This window comes from Tursiops truncatus, chromosome 5, assembly GCF_011762595.2.
Source record: "Tursiops truncatus isolate mTurTru1 chromosome 5, mTurTru1.mat.Y, whole genome shotgun sequence".
NCBI classification, from domain to species: domain Eukaryota; kingdom Metazoa; phylum Chordata; class Mammalia; order Artiodactyla; family Delphinidae; genus Tursiops; species Tursiops truncatus.
The window spans coordinates 91,215,447-91,235,122 of NC_047038.1; the positions used below are offsets into that span (position 1 = coordinate 91,215,447).

Here is a 19,676-nt window from a genome sequence, read left to right on the forward strand (position 1 = left end):
TCCTCTCCTTATAGGGACATTTAGAAATGTTTTGAGACATTTTTGATTGTCATGACTGGGGTGGGGGTAGGGTGTTACTGCATCTAGTAGGTAAAGGCCAGGGATGTTACTAAACACCCTAAAATGTACAGGATGGGCACCAAAACAAAGAATTACTCAAGCCAAGATGTAAGTAATGCCACTGCTGAGAAACCCTGCATTAAATCATCCTAAACATACGCTAATTTAATCTGCTTGTAAAAAGGTTTTGGACCTATATATCTATGGTCAGTTGAATTTTTTTTTTCCTTTCTTGGGCTGCACCACGTTGCTTGCGGGACCTTAGTTCCCTAGCCAGGGATCAAATCCGTGCCCTCCTCAGTGAAAGCATGGAGTTCTAACCACTGGACAGCCAGGGAATTCCCTCAGTTGACTATTTACGAGGGTTCCAAGACCATTCAACAGGTGAAGGATAATTTTTTCAACAGATGGTAGGGGACAACTGGATATCCACATGCAAAAAATGAAGCTAGACCCCTACCTTGCACTGCAAACAAAAATTAACTCAAAATGGATCAAAGACCCAACTGTAAGAGCTAAAACTGTAAAACTCTTGGATGAATACATAGGTGTTAAGTCCTTATGATCTTCAGTTACTAGTTTTTCTTAGATATGACACCAAAAACACAAAAAATAAGAGAAAAAATAAATTGGACTTTTTAAAAACTTTTGTGCATCAGAAAACACTACCAAAAAAGTGAAGAGATAACCCATAAAATCAGAGAAAATATTTGTAAATCATATATCTGATAATGGCCTAATATCCAGCATATACAAAGAACTCTTACAACTCAATAATAAAAAGAAAACCCAATTAAAAGATGGGCAAAGGATTTGAATAGACATTTCTTCAAAGGAGATATACAAAGTTCCAATAAGCACATGAAAAGATGCTCAATATTATTAGTTATTAAGGACATTCAAATCAAAACCATAATGAGATATTTCACACCCAGTAGGATGGCTGTAAAAAAAAATTTTTTTAATGGAGGATAACAAGTGTTGGTGAGAATGTGGAGAAATTGGAACCCTCTTACAATGTCAGTAGGAGTGTAAAATGGTATAGCCACTGTGAAAAAACAGTTTGACAGTTCCCCCAAAAGTGAAACAGCGTTTTACCATATGGTCCAGCAATTGCACTCCTGGGAATACATCCAAGAGAACTGAAAACATATGTTCACACACAAAGTTGTATATGAATGTTCATAACAACATTATTCATAACAGCCAAAAAGTGGAAAAAATCCAAATGTCTATCAACTGATGAACGGATAAACAAAATGTGATATAGCCATACAATGGAATATTATCCAGCTATAAACAGAAATAAAGTGATCCATGCTACAACATGGGTGAACCTTGAAAACATGCTAAATGAAAGAAGCCAGACACCAAAGGCCACGTATCATACGCGTCTATTTATATGAAATGTCCGTCATAGGCAAATTCAGAGAGACAGAAAGCAGATTAATGGTTGCCAGGGACTGGTGGAGAAGGAACGGGGGATGGGGAGTGACTGCTAATCGGTATAGGTTTCTTTTTAGGGTGACGAAAACGTTGCAAAATTAGATAGCGATAATAGTTACACAAGCTTGTGAATATACTAAAAGAGCACGGAACTGCACGTTACAAATGGGTAAATTATATGGTATGTGAATTGTATCTCAAAAAAAGTAATAATATTTGCACGTTATAAATGGGTAAATTATATGGTATGTGAATTGTATCTCAAAAAAAGTAATACTATTTGAAAAGGCCTTTGGAACAATGAGGAAACAGGTGAGGGTATACAGGACCTCCCTGGACATTTTTTTGCAACTCCTTGTGAATCTATAATTATTTAAAAATTTAAAATTTTGAAAAATAATACTTTGGGAGTAAGATTGCAAAAGGCTTTCTGTTCTAGACACTCTTCGTTCCTTTGTGGCTACTTTGATAGAAGGGATAAGGGATATCATAACTATTATAATTCTTCCTATAAGAAGTTCTCATTCAGTTTGTCTTCATTCTTCTCTGCCCAACCCCTCTTCTGTAGGGACAGCTCATGTTGCTCAAATACTATCCTAGTTTCTGCCCATTTATAAGCACTGCCACTAATTTTGCTCCAAAAGCGCTTGAGTAGAAAGGTAAATAATCAGGGAGGAGACTAAAACGTGGGAGGTAAAATACTTGCTGTGTCAGAAGTGGCAGGATAACGAGCGCCTTTACCTGAATGATCACTGTCTATGATCCTAAAAATGGTCTCCAGGTTGGATCGGTTTCGATACAGTGCTTCCAGCAAACTTGATTGTATATTCTGCAAGAAAAAACTCATTTTCCTTCTATCTTTTATGTGTAGGCTTCTCCTAATAGATAATTAACACACAAGCAACCCTGACAATAAGACTCTTGAAAGAACCTGAAGATGTTTTATGATCCCTCCACTCCAGCCCCCTTCAGCCTACTAAATAATCTGATGGTTTAAGAAATACCTAGTCCATGATGAAAATGTTCTAAAATTGACCATGGTGATGGTTGCACATATCTGCAAATATATTAAAAACCATTGAACACTTTAAATGGGTGAACTGCATGATATATGAATTATACTGCAATAAAGCTGTTTTTTTAAAAAGTACATAGCCCAAGGCCTCCCATACATTACATATAAGCATTTACCGAACAAATACAGGGTTTTTTTTTTTTTTGTACGCGGGCCTCTCACTGCTGTGGCCTCTCCCGCTGCGGAGCACAGGCTCCGGATGCACAGGCTCAGTGGCCATGGCTCACGGGCCCAGCTGCTCTGCGGCATGTGGGATCTTCCCGGACCGGGGCACGAACCCGTGTCCTCTGCATCGGCAGGCGGACTCTCAACCACTGCGCCACCAGGGAAGCCCACAAATACCTTTTTAAATAGGGGAAGCAGTGTCATGTCAAGGAAATCAGTCAGACCTGGGTTTGAGTTCTAGTTCTATAACTTAGAAACTCTATTATCCTAGGCAGGCTATCTAACCCTTGTGACCAGTGTTCTCTTGGGTATGTTGGTGCTGATTATACCCACCTCTTGGAGGTGGTTTTGAGGATAAACTGAGGCAATATGTGTAGGTCACTTAACACAAAGTCTGACACATAGAAACTCAACGAATAGTTGTTTGCATTCATCTTCCTTTTGGGGTTCTCAATATTTGGTTATGATTCAAAGTTCTCCATAAGGGGCTTTACGGTCCACAGTATGCCTGCATCCACCCTTTTCACACCCTTACCTCATGGCTGAATTGTTCTTTGGCCAAGTTTTTCAGCCAGGACTTGTATTCCAGCTTGTTATCTGTCAAGCTGCTCACCAGCTGTGGCCTCAGCATCCGCCATGGCAGTCCTAGATGCAACACAGACTCCACGGCTGCTGCCCAGTCACTCAGGGTGATTAGACCTACAGGAAAGAGCTAACTTGTTGACTCATCACCTACAAATCTTTTATCCTGACATTCTTCTTACTATCAGTAGATAATAGAAGTAATGAGTACTGTCACTGTTTTTCTTGGTTATGGTAGAGTTGGCTGGAAAGTAGGGTTGCCAGAGAAAATACAGGATGCCCAGTAGATCTGATTTTCAGACAGACTATAAGTATGTCCCAAATATTGCACGGGACATACTTATATTTAAAAACTATTTGTTGTCTATAATTCAAATGTAATTAGGCATTCTGTTTTTATTTGCCAAATCTATTTGGCAATACTACTGGAAGTCACACAAGACTCTTGTAAATAATATCATAAAACACTATATATATATGTATATATATACACACACACAATACATATACACAGACACACACACATGTATACATAGCATTGGTTATTTCTATGCGTACGAAAAGATAGTGCTATGATTTTATGACTGTTACTGCTATTTTTTAATAGGGCTACATGTAGTCAATGTCCATTAGACATTCCACTGAGTTGAGAAAAGACAAAATTTCCAGCTTGGATAATAGAACAAGGAACAGACAAGCACACACTTAACAGTGAGAAACCAAATCATTGATCTTTTGTTAGTCTTGGACCCACTCTGGTAACCTGTCCCCCTGTTTCTTTTTGCTTAGTTTTGGCCTTGTCACCCTTCCCTGGACTCCATTTCTTTTCACCAGCTTTGTTTATATTTAGCTAAGTTCACATTCTTCTAAAAGCTTAGAATTTATGAATTTAGGAACGATAACTAGGATGTTAAGTTGAATAAGGGAGGACGTCTTCAGAAAGGTCTTCTGGTCATTTAAACAAATATTTATTTGCTAATTACCTGAAACAGAGGGTTTTTTGGCCAGCTGCCCTCCTCTATGAATATTTCACTTGATTAGTCTTACCAGTTTTATCTTTATCATGCTTCTTAAATTCAACAAGAAGATCTGAGGAATGGGCAAATAACTTTTCACGTAGGGCTCTCAGAGCTGACTCCCCAACTCTGCTAATCCTGGGACAGGAGATGAAAAGGAACATTTTAAAACATTAGTATAGAGTAAATAGTCTTGGATTTTTACTAAGTTTCTCCTCTCTCTTTCTTAATGTCTCAACCTTCAAAGAGCTTGTCTCTTTTTTCTCCCCAATGCTCTCCTGCTTTGCCCTGCTGTGCACAGATAGGATCTGTCTGGGGGAGGCTGCTGTCCTTCCCAGTGTAGGACAGTGGTTAGAGCAGAAGTTCTAGAGAAACACCACCTTTGTGGTAAAGTTATCTAATTATACTGTACCTCATTTTCTCCATCTGCAAAATAGTGACAAAAATGGTACCTAACTCACAGGATTATTGTGAAGATTAAATAAGTAAATTCACGTAAAGCACTTAGAAGAAAGCCCGGCACATAGAAAGCACTCATCAAATGGTATCTGTTATCATAATCATATGCTTTCCTTGTAATTTATTATTACATTAAACAGTCACAGGGCAGGATTTATGAATAACAAAGTATCACTAAGTTAGTTTTCTTATGCTTCCTGGCTCAACAGAGTAATGCTGGGCATGGTACTTGGCCTAAAATGTGTTCAATAAATATCTGTAGTTGAATAAACAAGAATATAAAAAGAGATAAAAGGTAAATATGTACTTTGTCCTATGTCATTGAGGAAGCAGCCATTCTATAAATGATGACCAGATAACCTATCTTTTCAAGTGCTAAAAGTAAAAAAAGGCCAAAACGCAAACCCAAAATCCCCATTTTAATCATGTTTGATGAAAGTCTTCCTTGAAATTTAAGGTACTTAGCATAATGGTCTCCATAAACCCTCAGAAAAGTATGAGCTGCCTAAAATTCATCTCAGATTTCATGGGTATGTGAGCGTATGCGCTTTTTCTGGTGAGTTTGTTGTCTTATCAGAGGCTAAAAGAAGTATGGGACCCCCTAAAAGTTTAAGAACCACTGGTTTGAAAAGCATTTAAACTATTTCTGGTAAACTGTGCTCATTGATGGTTATCATGCAGGGATGGAGTATAGCAATGGCCTTGAGAGCTGCCCGGATGCACAAGGCTCTCTGTCCCTACGTCAAGCAGCGCATATTGAGCTCTGCATGGATCATCTGATTAATCCTCCAACACCCACTGTGGTAGGTACAACTATTATGCCTATTACAGCGTAAGTAACTAGCCCAAGGTCCCATAGCTAGTAAGGGGTGGGGCCAGAAATCAATCTTGACAAGTGGACTCCAGGATGGCTAAACTATTATCATGAGACATGGGTTTAAACCAAAAATAAATGGATTCTGAATGAGGGTTCCTCTAGGAAAAACACTTGATCTTGAGTTGATGGACACTGAGACATCCATTATGGTTGTCAGAGACATTTTCCTCTTTACTTCTTAGTTCTCTATTGTGGTCCAAATAGTTGGAATTGTTAGACAATTGACTTCTGCATAAACTAGGGGATGTTGTACTTGCTTTAATGCAATCAGTGAATATTTTTAAAAGGTGAGTGTTCTTTAATTCTGGTATTAAAACATGTTATTTATAGGGTTCCCCACAGTGATTCCTTTTGCGGTGGGAACATCTAAATCACATGGAATCATGGTATTCCAGGTTCCTGGGGCCCACCCCTGGAGATTCTAATTTGGGAGGGATGGGATGAGGCTCCAATAAATGATTTTTTATAAAGCTCCAGAGATGATTCTGTAGCATAGTAGGTTTCACTCTCATTTGGTGAGCTTAAATTTTCACATAATACTTCTTTTTGAGTGATGCTGGCTCTGATTGTATAAAACTTGAGTGTTTAGTAACTCTTGAGTATTTAATAACTCGAGTGATTTAAAATAATGCACTTTTATGGCACTCATACAAGGCAGATATTAAATATTCCTGTATTCTTTTCCCACTAGATTTATGCTGACTTTAAAAAAAATTACATTATTTCACTTTAAAAAAATTTTATTTATTTTTGGCTGTGTTGGGTCTTTGTTGCTGCGCACAGACTTTCTCTAGTTGCAGCGAGTGGGGGCCACCCTTCGTTGCGGTGCGCGGGCTTCTCATTGCGGTGGCTTCTCTTGTTGCGGAGCACGGGCTCTAGGCGCGCAGGATTCAGCAGTTGTGGTGCGTGGGCTCAGTAGTTGCGGCGCACAGGCTTAGTTGCGCCGCGGCATGTGGGATCTTCCCAGACCAGGGATTGAACCCATGTCCCCTGCATTGGTAGGCAGATTCTTAACCACTGTGCTGCCGGGGAAGTCCCTATGCTGACTTTGTTTTGATTTCTAATTTAGTTTGGCTGATAATTAAAGAAGCTTGTTCAGCAGCACTGCAACTGTATCTTTCAGCAGCTTATATACTCCGGGGCCAGCTTCTCAGTGGGCAACAGCACTGTAGAGTTGTTAAGTATGTGGGTTCTGAAATAAGACTGTCTGGGTCAAGGCTTACTTTCACCACTTACTAGCTGTGTGGCCAACGGCCACTGATTCAACCTCTGTTCCTTAATGATCTCATCTATAAAACTGAAATTAGTAACGCTGTGTATTTTATAAGCTCATTGTGAAACAATATATAAATTCTTTACAATAACACTTAGTGTATAGTAAGCTCTCAACTAAGATTAGAACTCAGAATCATCTCAACAGAAAGCATTTAAGTAATATTATATGCTCTCTTCCCAGGAAGAAAGGAGCATTGTTAACAAACGTGTGCACTGAAATCCATCTGCTAAACCCCTAGATAGTGAAAGAACCTTTGTCTGTGGTTGACCAGGTAACACAAACGCTTTAAGGATGAAAGAAAAAGGAAGAAAGATTTAGTGGCCTGGTATATGGATTTCACCCAAGACATACCCACAGAGAATAATTTCTGCAGGAAGCAAATTTGTCCCTTCCATTAATGATGGGTAGGTGGAGATTTTAGAGTATATGGAGGAGAAAGAAGAGGCCCTGTTGTAATGTCTATTCCAGGTCCTACTGCTGACACAGCTAAATTTTGAACTCTGACTTAGAATTTGGATAAATGTAATGACATTTGCACTTCAAAGTTTCCACAAACACTGTAATTCTGTCTTTCTGAAAATCATTCATTGAAAAGTCTTGCCTTTGCCTCATGGTAAGCGTGTGGGTTGCCTTGTTAGCTTGAAACTGCACAATGTGCGGGGTCAAGGCCGGCCCTAGTTTGACATAGGCTCCTCTGTTACTGCCAACTTCGTAGTAGTTGGAGGCAGAAAAGATGGTTAACACCTAAATGAAAAAACAGGAAAGAGACGAGCATTCAGGTTCACTGAAGAACTCCTCACCCTCAACCCTACAGGGCCCAACCCAATTTCAGGGGTGGCTGTTCCTTCTTGATCTCGTCTATGTTTTTTTGGTTTCGTTTTATTATTTTTTTTATCATCAATGCTAGTAGGGCAGGAGTTATGACTCAAGTAATAAAAACTTGAATTCTGATAGGACGTCCACAACATGTTTTCTTCACATTTTTATCCCAATCAAAAATAGCCGGGGTCATAGAAAACACTTCATTTGGTTCGACTCAGAGGCAACCTAGGTCTGATTAACTGGGATGCCCATTACAACTAGCAGGCAGATCCGTTATTAAAGGTGGTGCGAAGCCTCACAGCAGAGTTTCCTTTGGAGTGTTGGGCCTGCTGAGATGTTCTGTGAAAAAAATTTCCATTGTCAAGACAATGGGAAATGCTAGACACTGTTATCTCTTCTTGGAGATTTACAATGAATAGAGGAAATTAAAGGCTCTCAGAAGTCCTGCAATAAAGAAACTTATACACCTGTTTAACATTCCTGTTAAACATTTCTTACATTAGTTGACGTCAAACTGTTTTCCTCAGCGTGGAAACCTGTAATTCTCCTGTAGAGTTGGTATTTCTGGGCATTAGGCTAAGCAAACATTGTAGGATTTGGAGATGCCCAAAGATTTAGACAGGATGTTAATTGCGCTCCTGAGGAGACAAACAATCCTGAATGCCTGCCTGGGGCTCAGTGCAGAGATCCTGTTACCCTGTAGTGTACTTTGAGACCTGTGACAGTAAGCAATGTGACAAAGAATAGAGATGTGGCTGGGAAAACACTGGGCCATATTTCCATCCATGAAATGGGACCATATCTGCCCCTCACTTTCCTCTCAGGGTATTGGTAGGTGGTGGCCTCAGTCAAACTTGGGGTTTTAAAGAGGCTACAAAAGTCAAGGATAACTGACTATAAAGGACCTAGTTACTTTGGGCAGGTGGATAGCAAGTGGATAACAACTGCGAGGCACAGCTGATAGTGAAGAGCTGAGAGCCTTAGCTCATCCATGTCCTGGAAGGGCAAAATGGACCGGACGACTCTTGCGCGATGGCAGAGGCCTGCCCACCTTGCGGCTGTGGCAGAACTCGTAGCCCTCGGGTTTGCACTCGTGCGAGCGGATCAGGAATTGCAGATTGTATTTCTGTAGCAACCGTTCTGTCACATTAGGCCCAAAATAACAGCCACCTCCTCGAATGGTGTTGGCCTTGCAGCCCTCCTGAGCCATGGGGTCACTCCACAGTATATCCACCACCTAGAGAGAAAAGGCGTATTTTGCAAAAGGAGAGACTTGCATTTTAAAGTTTCAGTTCTAAGTCGATGTTGAGGTCCAGATCGATAACTCAGGGAGAATGTAACCCAGACTCACCATCTCTCTCTTGGAGGTTTGTAGCCTCAGAGTCACCTGCGATTCCTCCTCTTTCTCACCACCCTCCACCCAGTCCATCAGCAATTCTGAATTCTCTCCTTTTCTTTATTGAATGAGGCATAAGACGCTGCCATTTTTCGTGGGTCGAAAATGGTTGAACACCAGTGAGTTCAGGTAGTCCTATTAGCACTACTACACAAGATCACCGGCAGCAGAATCTCCCACCTGGATTACAGGTCTCCCTGCCAAGGTCTTGGCCCTGGGAAGTAGCCCCCATTTGGCTGCCAGAGTCATCTATTTCGGCAAGCACTGTGCGCGCCTACTCAATGTCCGTCCTCCTCCTTCCTAGCTAACAGAACTCTTCCTGGGGTATTTGGCATGGCAACGTGCCTGGCTAAATACTTGCTTTCGCACTCTCCCTTGCAGCTAGGGGTGGCCATGGGATGCAGTTCTGAAGATTCTGGAAAAGCCTTTAGTTGCCTGAAAACGGAAGACAGAAGCAGCCGATGCAGCCCTTCTGCCCTTGAGCCACAGCAGCCAACTGACAGATGTCAGATATATGTAAAATAGCATCCTATAAATGGTGGCTGACCTTCTCAGCCCAGTGATGCTAGGTCACTAAACCAAGTTCACTCAGACAATACAGCCCACCTACTACACCTTCCCATCCTTTATAAAACTCCAAAGTAGGAGTCATTAGGCAAATACCAATATCCTTCTGGGGTGTTCTAACCCCAGGGAGGGAGAGAAAGAGGGGCAAAAAAAAGCCCACTCTGAATTTACATGCAAGGAGGAGATTCGTTCGGTTTTTCTGAAATCCTTGCTCTTTCCCGAAGGCAGCCAAACTGCAGAGAGCAGCGCCGGCCACACCCACCTGCCTCCACTCCTCCTGAGTGGGCTCCCGCCGCCCCTCAGCTTCCGGGTCCGCTTCGGATGCCGAGGGCAAGGGTTCCTCCTTCTCCTTGATCACTGGGAAGCCCGCTTGCTGCCGACACCTCTCCAGCTCCAGGTCCACGGAGTGCCGCACCCGATGGGAGAGCTCCTTGGGGTCCAGGGGGACCCCGCAGGGGACGCTGGAGGAGCGCCCGGCTCTGTGGGCCTTCTGGGTGCTGGGGCGGAGGGGTGAGGTGGGGAGAGAGTGGCTTTGGGGGAGGAACCACGGGGAGGGTGTCCCGGCAGAGCTCGTCTGGTTGGCTTTTCCCTTCTCCTCCGCCTGTTTCTTATGCTCCTTTCTCGTTTTGCACCTCATGGTGGAAACAATCTAAAAATGTCCAGAGAAGATAACAGATGCTTCAGTGAAACGGTTGGTGCCTCTCACTGTTGCGGCCTCTCCCGTTGTGGAGCACAGGCTCCGGATGCGCAGGCTCAGCGGCCATGGCTCACGGGCCCAGCCGCTCCGCGGCATGTGGGATCTTCCCGGACCGGGACACGAACCCGCGTCCCCTGCATCGGCAGGCGGACTCCCAACCACTGCGCCACCAGGGAAGCCCCGGTTGGTCCTTTTTGAGCAGCACTTTGGCATCAAGTCAGTGGTCCCCACATTGGGCTCCACGGATTGTCCCGGCAGTGACAAGGTCAGCAGAGAACTAGGAGTAAGCCTTTAGAAGCTTTTATAGCAATTTGATACGGCTGTCATTCAAGCACGTGATCACTGGGCTTATATTTTTTGTTTGTATTTCAGTTTTCTAGTCATTCACATTTATTGTATTTTACAAAAGTATCGATCTGTGACAAATTAGACATATATGAAACCTGGTCCTCCACCACAGATCATTGGAAAATGCTAACCTAGGTCATTGTTTCTAGGAACCTAGTGATTTTTAGACAAGGATGGGAAAGGGCACCTCTCAGGAAGGAGAGCCCTTATCGACTTTCGTGTTGTTCCACAGACGCAAAAACAAAGGAGAAGGAATGCAGCCTATGGCTGAGAAATGTTGGAATGGGAAAAACTTGATGCTTACTGTGGGAGAGACAGCACTTACTGGCAGTTTACAGGAAGTGCTATCTTGTCTGCTGAGGAAGGACAAGGGAGGGGAAGGGAGGACCTCTTTTCAGCCTGGACCTAATCGGGAAGATACTCTTCTTGCCTAAGGGACTGAGTGTGGTCCCTCTCACTGCCTCAGAGTCATTATGGTACTGGGACCAAGCCGACAACGTAGAGGATACGAGCAGGAAGAATTCTTGATCATGAGAGAGAGAGGGCTCAGGCCACAGAGCAGAGCTGGGGTGTAGGGCGCGGTCAGCTAACTGCTACGCGGCAGGAAGCTGAAATAAGCTGAATCATCCTTCCTGTGGCCACTGCGCTTGCGCTAAGTATACTAATGAGGTTTTAAAGTAGCGACCTATCCGATGCTGGCTCACAAATCGCACCATCGGCGAAAGCCAATCACAGAGCGACACATGTTCTTAATCCCTATATAAGCAGACTGCTATAGGGTTGCGGGGTCTTCCTTCCATCTTTCTTCAACCAAGCTGTGCTCCGATAAAGTGTGATACGAGAAGAATCTTGCGTGTGGCGGCTCGTTATTCTGCTGGTCGGAAACGGCCCGCTGCACTGGGGCATCCAGCCAAAGGGAGAGAGCAGCCATTCCCGGGATGCCTGAGTGCCACCGTGAAGACTGGGGGCCACAATGTTCCACAAGGACATCAAGATAAAGGTCTGGTTCACAAGAGGAATTCTGTGCAAGTGTGTAATCAAGGAGCAAGAACTTTCTGCAAATAGGTCTAAGGGCTGATGTACAAGAAAGCCACGTCCTGGTGTAGACTGACTGTGGGCGGGAACAAAGACGGACACTCAGAGTGGCTCAGCGGTAACTGACTGACGTTTGAAGAGGGATCCAGATGGAAGAGAACAGAACAGAGGTTCTTCTCTAACGTTGGACAAGCGCTAATTACTTCCTAGGCAGTTCCAGCCCTGGGCGTAGAGAGGGAAAGTCCACAAAATGTGAGTGGACTCATAACCACCTCCTTCTCTCCTCAACTGTCTTCTTGCCAACTCACAGCCGAGGGCCAGTCCATCAGTCCCACCCTTACGATCCTCAGGTAACTTTATAAGGATGTTATCTGCTTCAAGAGGCATCCCTAGGACTTCCCTGGTGGCGCAGTGGTTAAGAATCCACCTGCCAATGCGGGGGACACGGGTTCAATCCCTCGCCCGGGAAGATCCCACATGCCGCGGAGCAACTAAGCCCGTGCGCCACAACTACTGAGCCTGCGCGCTTAGAGCCCGTGCTCTGCAACAAGAGGAGTCACGACAATGAGAAGACCGTGCACCACAATGAAGAGCAGCCCCCGCTCGCCGCAACTAGAGAAAGTTCCCGCACAGCAATGAAGACCCAACGCAGCCAAAAATAAATAAATAAATTTATTTTAGAAAGAGGCACCCCTAACTTTTATTCTTAAGGGGAATAATAGTTTTAATATGTATTGAGCCTTTTCCAAATAGGTGCTATCCTTGGCCCTTTATAGGAATTCATTGATTAGCCCTCACCTCCCTATGAGACAGCATCCTTACGGTACAGGTGAGAAAATTGAGGCACAGAGATACTAAGACTGCACCAGGACTGAATCCAGATATCTGACTCCAGAGCCCCTGCTTCTCCAATTTTCTGAAACTGTGGGTAATCATTAGTTAAATCCATTCCACCTATAACCTGCCTTCGCTAATCAAGGTTGTTTTAATTGTTGCTACGGAAGACTTGAGTGTCCTCCGAGCAGTACACAGCCTAAATAAGACGCTTGCCTGAGTTGTTTTCTAGGAACTTGGAATCAGCTGCGTCTAGTTTGAGCTGAGCTGATTAAGACTGGAGGGGACCACTGACCCTTCAACTAGGCATGCACTAGGGTACTATGAGTGCCCTTTTGAAGGTGGAGAGGCCTGTGTAGCCTGGTTACACCCGCCCAGAACCGTGATTGACTGCACCTTTTTCTAATCACCTTTCCCCACAGTCCTCACACCTCAGATGCCCTGCTGCTTTCTCCTATAAATCCATTGAGCACCTTGCCTTCAGGGAGGCAGATTTGAGATTTGTCCTCCCTCTCCTCACTTGGCTGCCTTGTCAATAAACCCTCTCTTTGCTGTAAACCTCAGTGTCTCGGCATTTTGGCTGCTATGCTAGGGCAAAAGGAACCTAGTTTGGGAACAAATATGGCAAGCCAGCCAGGAGGTAAGTCCAGATGGACCTTTTGGCTGTGGTTGGTTGGCCCCTCGCAGTATTGAGAGCCTGTGGGTGAGTCCAAGCAGCTCCCTTGCCCGTTTTTTCCAGGGACCATCCTCTGGGTTTCCCTGGTGAGGTGCTGCTGACCTTCAGTGCTTAGTTTTGCAGCAAGGAGACAGTTTTGGGGATTTGGGGTTGGAAGACGTCTTTGGGTGAGTAACCTTGTTAAAGAAATGCACCTGTGCCTAGATTGTTTGGCAATTCTGACCTCCACACCTGGGTTAAAGGCCCAGGGCTCTGGTTTTTGGTTTTGTTTTGGTCTTGTTTTGTCAATGTCCACCCATGGCTGATTGTCTTAAGTGGCTAAGGATTGGCAATTGGGGATTCAAATTCTTGGTGACTGTAGCGAGGACCCTTGGAAAAATTTCACTGCTGTGACCACCTGGAAGCAAAGCCTCTTCAAAAGGGGAAACATTAACTCAGTTCCCCCTTGCAGCCCTCTAGGCAGCATTCTCCAAAACTGGGAGACTTTCAGTTATAAATTCATAGAAAAGGTTTTTTGTTTTTATGGGGGTTTTTTTGGTGACACTGCATGGCCACAATATCCTCAAGACCCTGGAACAAAACGGTCTGAGTGGATCCTTGAATTACGATTTTGCAACTAGATTTTGTAAATGGGAAGAAAAATAAGGTGAAATAATTTATGTATGGTCTTTTATGTTATTGTATCAGAATATTGATATGTTATTGTAAGATTATGGTCCAACAGGAAGGGAAGGCAAAGAAACCTGTTTTGCTTGATTCTAATGAAAAGGAAGATGACTTGCTATTAATTCAGACGAACGCCGCTTCGACTGCTCCTCCCCCACCCTTATATGATGGTGCTGCTGTTCTTTCATCGCCAGCGCCTGAGTCAGACTCAGGTTCATCCCCACCCCTACCTCCCCACCCCCGTTAGATCCAGAAATAGGAACGGTCTTCCCCTCTCATACTGCGTACAGATCAGGGTACTCAGTTTGGCCAGGGAGCTACCCAAGCTCAGGTGGGGCAATATCTGTTAAGGTAAGTCCCGGTTGTGGGTGTGAATGCTGAGACCGGGCAGCCAATGGGACTGATCTGGGTCCACTCCCCCTTTTCAGCTTTAGATGTATTTAATCAGAAGAGTAGGCCAACTTTAGAGAGATGACCCAAAGGGAATGGAAAATCTTTTTTCATCGATGTTTGCAACTCACAGCCCAACCTGGGCAGATGTTCAAAATGTGTTAAATACCTTCCTCATTTCAGAAGAACTGGACAACTAGAATGGTGCTGGATAAAGCTAGGGGAGGAGGCATATTGGCTTCATACTGAAACCCCTGGCAACCGGGTACGGGCTGCAGCTTGCGTAGCTGTACCAACAGTGGATCCTAATTGGGATGTGAAGGCTGGGGATAGGCCAAAACTTGAACGTTACTGAGATTTCATTCTTCATTGCGAAGAGGGGTACCAAAGCAACTTTTATTGGCCAGAGCACCCCCAATATACAGAAGAAACTGCAAAAGGTGGAAGGGGCTTTAGGGATGCCTATGTCTCAGCTTGTTGAAATTGCCTTTTTTTTAATGGCAGAGACCAGGTTCGGGAGAAAAAGGAACAACAGAGACGGAAACGACAGTCCATTCTGCTGGCGGCTGCCTTAACACAGGCAAGAGCTGGATCAATTCAAGGACCCACACAAGGGACTCAGCGAAAGTTAGGCGGCCCCAAACTTCCACTCGAATGGAGCGCCCCATAGTGGAACCCCTCCAGTGACACTGGAAAAGAGTGTCCCATCCTAAATAAGACTCTTGAAGAAGGTAAACAACAAGTGGCACACCAGATGCCCAAACTGAGAATGAGTGACCAAGAATGATGGGGCCCAGGGTTTCCTTTAAATCCTGTCAAAATCCATCAATATCTCTCCTACAGAGTCCCCAGTGATGATGAGGGTGGGAAATCAACTTTCAGGTTTTCTGACCAGTTTGGGGCCACTCACTTGGTTTTTAAATACCCAGCTTTCTAAACTTGCTTCTGAGATTGTGTTTTAGTAACAGGGGTGTCTGGAGAAATCTTGAAAAAGTCTTTTCTCCTGCTGCTAGACTGCCAGATGGGGAAAACCCATCTGAAGTATAGCTTTCTATACATGCCTGAATACCCCATTCTCCTTCTGGGATGAGATTTACCAACTAAATTTACTGCCAAGGTTACCTTTGCACCTGGACGAATGGGTATTAAAGTATCACCAGAACAGGCTTGCGCACTGCAGGCTTTATTGCTCTGACCTTAAAGAGGACAGCTAGCAACGATTCTGGATGAGATACTGCAGGAAGTGAGTCTGCAGAGTGAGGTATGGGCAGATGGGAGGCCAGGGAGAGCAACGATGGCTAAGCCTAGACAGGTTAGACTTCACTCTGGGGCAAAAATTCCAAACTTAAAGCAGTAATCATTAAAGGAGCAGGCAAAGTGTAGAATGCAACCCCTGTTACTGGCCCTCCTTGAACATGCTTTAATACGCCCATGCCGTCACCTTATAATACTCCAATTTTATTGGTCCAGAAACCAGGCACAGATGAATATCGGGTTGTGCACAACTTGAGCAATTAATCAAATCGTAGAAGATATTCATCCAGTAGTCCCTAACCCATATATTCTGCTCACTACTTTGTCCAGAGATTTTTGTTGGTTTACTGCATTAGAGTTGAAGGAGTCCGTTTTTTCTGTATACCCATGAGTTTTGAATCCCAAGAGTTGTTAGCTTTTGAATAGTAAGATCTAGATACAAAAGTTAACAGTACCATTGGATAGTACTTCTTCAGGGATTTAAAAATTCCCCCAGAAGGGACTTCCCTGGCGGTCCAGTGGTTAAGACTCCATGCTTCCACTGCAGGGGGCGCGGGTTTGATCCCTGGTCGGGGAACTAAGATCCTGCATGACGTGCAGCATGGCCAAAAAAAAAAAAAAAATTCCCCCACAATATTTGGAGAAATCCTGGCAAAAGATCTGAGGGACCCTCAACTAACTGAGGGAGCCTTGATGCACTATGGGGATAACATTCTGATTGCTAGTAAGACAAAGGACACCTCAGACCAGAATACAGTTTTGACTTTGAATTTTTGGTTGAATGAGGCTATAATGTGTCCAAGAAAAAGGCACACATTTTCTGCCCTCTGTCAAATATTTGGGTTTTGAACTCTCACAAGTGCAGAGAGACTTGCCCCCTGACAGAGGAAGCTCTAGTCAGGGTTGCCGTTCCCACTGCCGAGAGACAACTGCAGGGATTCCCAGGAATGGCTGGGTTCTGCCTCATTTGGATCCCCAACTTTGGACTCATTGCAAAACCCCTTTAGGAAGGTCTTAAAGGAGGAGACAGTGGATCTCAAGACTGGACTAGGGAAATGCCGTAAGGCATTCCAGGTTATCAAAGAAAAACTGCTAACGGCCCTGGCTTTAGGTCTTCCAGATAACATCAGAAAGCCCTCTGACTTATTTGTTCATGAGAGACAAGGAATCAGCCTTGGAATCCTGACTCGGAAACTGGGCAGCATAAGGAGGCCTGTTGCATATTTCTCAAAGCAGTTAGATACAGTTACTAAGGGATGGCCACTTTGTCTTTGGGCTATAGCAGCTACCTGTGACCTTTTACGAGAAGCAGAGAAATTTACACTAAAACAACCTACCACTGTGCATACCCGTCACTGGGCACTTCTCCTCCTAGAACAGAAGGGAGGATATTGGTTAACTTCAGGAAGATGAGGAAAATATCAGGCTATATTATTGGATAATCCTAATGTTACTCTGAAAGCAGTCTCCACCTTGAATCCTGCCACTTTGTTCCCAACTAATATTGAAGAGCCTATTCAGATAATTGCACAGGGCTATTCCAGCCATCTAGACCTGATGGACCAACCACTGGAGGACCCACTCCTTGAGATGTTCACGGATGGAAGCAGCTTTATGGACCAGGAACAATGCAAAGCTGGGTGTGCCGTGGTAAGTCATCCCAAAGACACTGGAAGCAGAAGCCCTTCCCCCACGTACCTCCTCACAAAAGGTGGAACTTATAGCCCTGATGAGAGCCCCCCCCCCATACAGGTAAAGATAAGGAGTAACTATTTTCACTGATTCTAAAATATACTTTCTTGGTGGTCCATGCTGGGGCCATTTGGAGAGAGAGAGGATGTGAACTGCAGGGAAGAAGGAAATTGGTATAAATAGACTTTTATACCAAAGAAATTTTAACCTTATTAGAAGCTGTCATGGAGCCAAAAGAATGAATGTCCACTGTCGAGGACATCAGAAATCAGATTGTCTGACTGCTCAAGGGAATAATCTAGCAGATCAAGCAGCAAAGCTAGCAGCCAGGACTAAAACACCCTAGATCCCCAATGTTGGCCCTGATCCCCTGATGTGGATCTGACAAGATGCTATCCAAAGTATTTTCCTGAAGACTTAAGGCCAATGAATGGGGATCTGATTGGAGTCCTGGCCATTCTCAGGATCCTGACTCTAGGAAGGGTGGGTTTATAACAGACGTAGCGAGATCCTTGTACCTGAATGCCTTATGGGAGATGTAATACGTTATACACACCAGAGTACCCACTGTGGGAGAGATGCCACCCTCTAGTGGATTTAGAAATTCCTTACAGGACCAAACATGCAAAGGACAATTCAAAAGGTGATACAGAAATGCATGGCATGTGCTAAAAATAATCCTAAAACTGGGCCACTGCCATTAATCAAAGGAGTTCGGACTCCAGGTACTGGACTGGGAGAAGATCTTCACTGTGATGCCAAGAGCCACTGGAAACCTTAGGTGCTTATTAGTATTTGTGGACACTTTCACTGGCTGGGTAGAAGCATTTCCTTGCTGGTCTGAAAAAGCCTGAGGTTGTGAAAGCTCTCCTAAAAGAAATAATTCCTAGGTTTGGGTTACCTGTGTTCATTCAGAGTAACAACGGAGGGGCCTTTATAGCAAGAATAACCCAAAAAGTATCTAGAGTCTTAAACCTTTGTTGGAAAGTACATGCTTCTTGGCGACCCCAATCTACTTGCAAACCGGAAAAGCGGAATCATACTCTTTTGTGATGAGGAATGATGAGGAAAAGAGGAATCATGTAACTAAACTTTGTCAGATTAATTTAACCTGGGATAAAGCCTCACCAGTTGCCCTGCTTTGAGTGAAGGTAGACCCTACAAGCAGGCTCCAGTTGAGCCAACTATGAAATGTTGTCTGAGAGACCCTGCCATTGTTCCAGAAATGGTTTGAGATCCAGAAGGAATTCAAATTAAGGAACGTAGATAATGTCAGGTGTGTAGAATCATTGGCAGCTACTCTAACTGCTCTATATGAGTTTGCTTCTAGCAGGTTAATGTTTCCTGCAGATGTTCACCTGTGCCACTTTTGTCCTGGAGACGGGGTCCTGCTGAAATCTTGGAAGAATAAACATCTAGGAGGCCATCTCCATCCTTGCTGGACTGGACCTTATGAGGTGCTACTCATGACCCATTCCCTGGTGAAGTTGAAGGGATTAAGCCAGGGATCCGTCACCCTCAAGTTAAGCTGGTCCCACAGAGATCAATGGAGCCACCGTATCCTGCCTACAGGAATGTATTGACACTACATTCTGACCAAAGGGATGAGAGCAGAAGAGATGTATGCAACGTCTTCATTATGTCTTTAAAGGGTAGGAGATTCATTCTTCTATTGTATTGCCTGGAACACAGATGTGGTGGCAAGCTGTGCAGATGAGGGCGCGGGGATGACACGCTAAGGATGGCAGGGAACAAGACCTAAGAAGCCTTGGTCCCTGGACAATCTAGTAAACAAAGGTGCCACACCGGCCAAGAAGTGCATGTTCCCAGATGCAAACCCAGGTTTCATAAATGAAACACTCTTTCATTTATGTCTCATAAAATACTTTTATACCGATTAGCGTTGCCCAAAGTAGACTGGCTTGTGTGTAATGACTTCTCTGTCTTTGGAACTGCTCAGGCTACTGTTGTCAAGGATGTCATAGCTGGGATTCCTGTGTGGATGGGCAGTGGAGGAGAGAGGCTATAGGAAGATACCATTCAAGTGTAAGAGTCTACGATTAAAAGGAAACAGAACCTTTGCTTTTTTTTTTGGCCACACCGTGCAGCTTGCGGGATCTCAGTTCCCAGACCAGGGATTGAACCCGGGCCATAGCAGTGAAAGCACCGAATCCTAACCACTAGACCACTAGGGAACTGCCTAGAATCTTTGCTTTCTAGTTTTCCACTTCCAAAATGAAACAGAAAATCGAGACCTATTCATATGGCAGTATAATGTACTGTGTCTTTCATCCTCACCCTCCCCCTGCTGGTTACTGTAAGTTCCTTTAAGGCAAGTACCAT

The 19,676-nt window shown here is 44.1% G+C and overlaps 1 protein-coding gene across 2 annotated transcripts in view; it reads right to left on the minus strand.

Annotated features, from left to right (window-relative positions):
* Nucleotides 1-19,676, minus strand: part of PPEF2 (protein phosphatase with EF-hand domain 2) — a 63,806-nt gene that overhangs the window by 13,611 nt on the left and 30,519 nt on the right. For both annotated transcript variants that reach the window (XM_073805354.1, XM_073805353.1), the window contains exons 11-16: nucleotides 10,004-10,390; nucleotides 8,830-9,015; nucleotides 7,558-7,700; nucleotides 4,376-4,482; nucleotides 3,282-3,445; nucleotides 2,248-2,335 (exon numbers count right to left, since the gene is read on the minus strand). In XM_073805354.1, coding sequence (XP_073661455.1) covers nucleotides 2,248-2,335; nucleotides 3,282-3,445; nucleotides 4,376-4,482; nucleotides 7,558-7,700; nucleotides 8,830-9,015; nucleotides 10,004-10,390 — 1,075 coding nt within the window. The remainder of the gene's footprint in view (nucleotides 1-2,247; nucleotides 2,336-3,281; nucleotides 3,446-4,375; nucleotides 4,483-7,557; nucleotides 7,701-8,829; nucleotides 9,016-10,003; nucleotides 10,391-19,676) is intronic.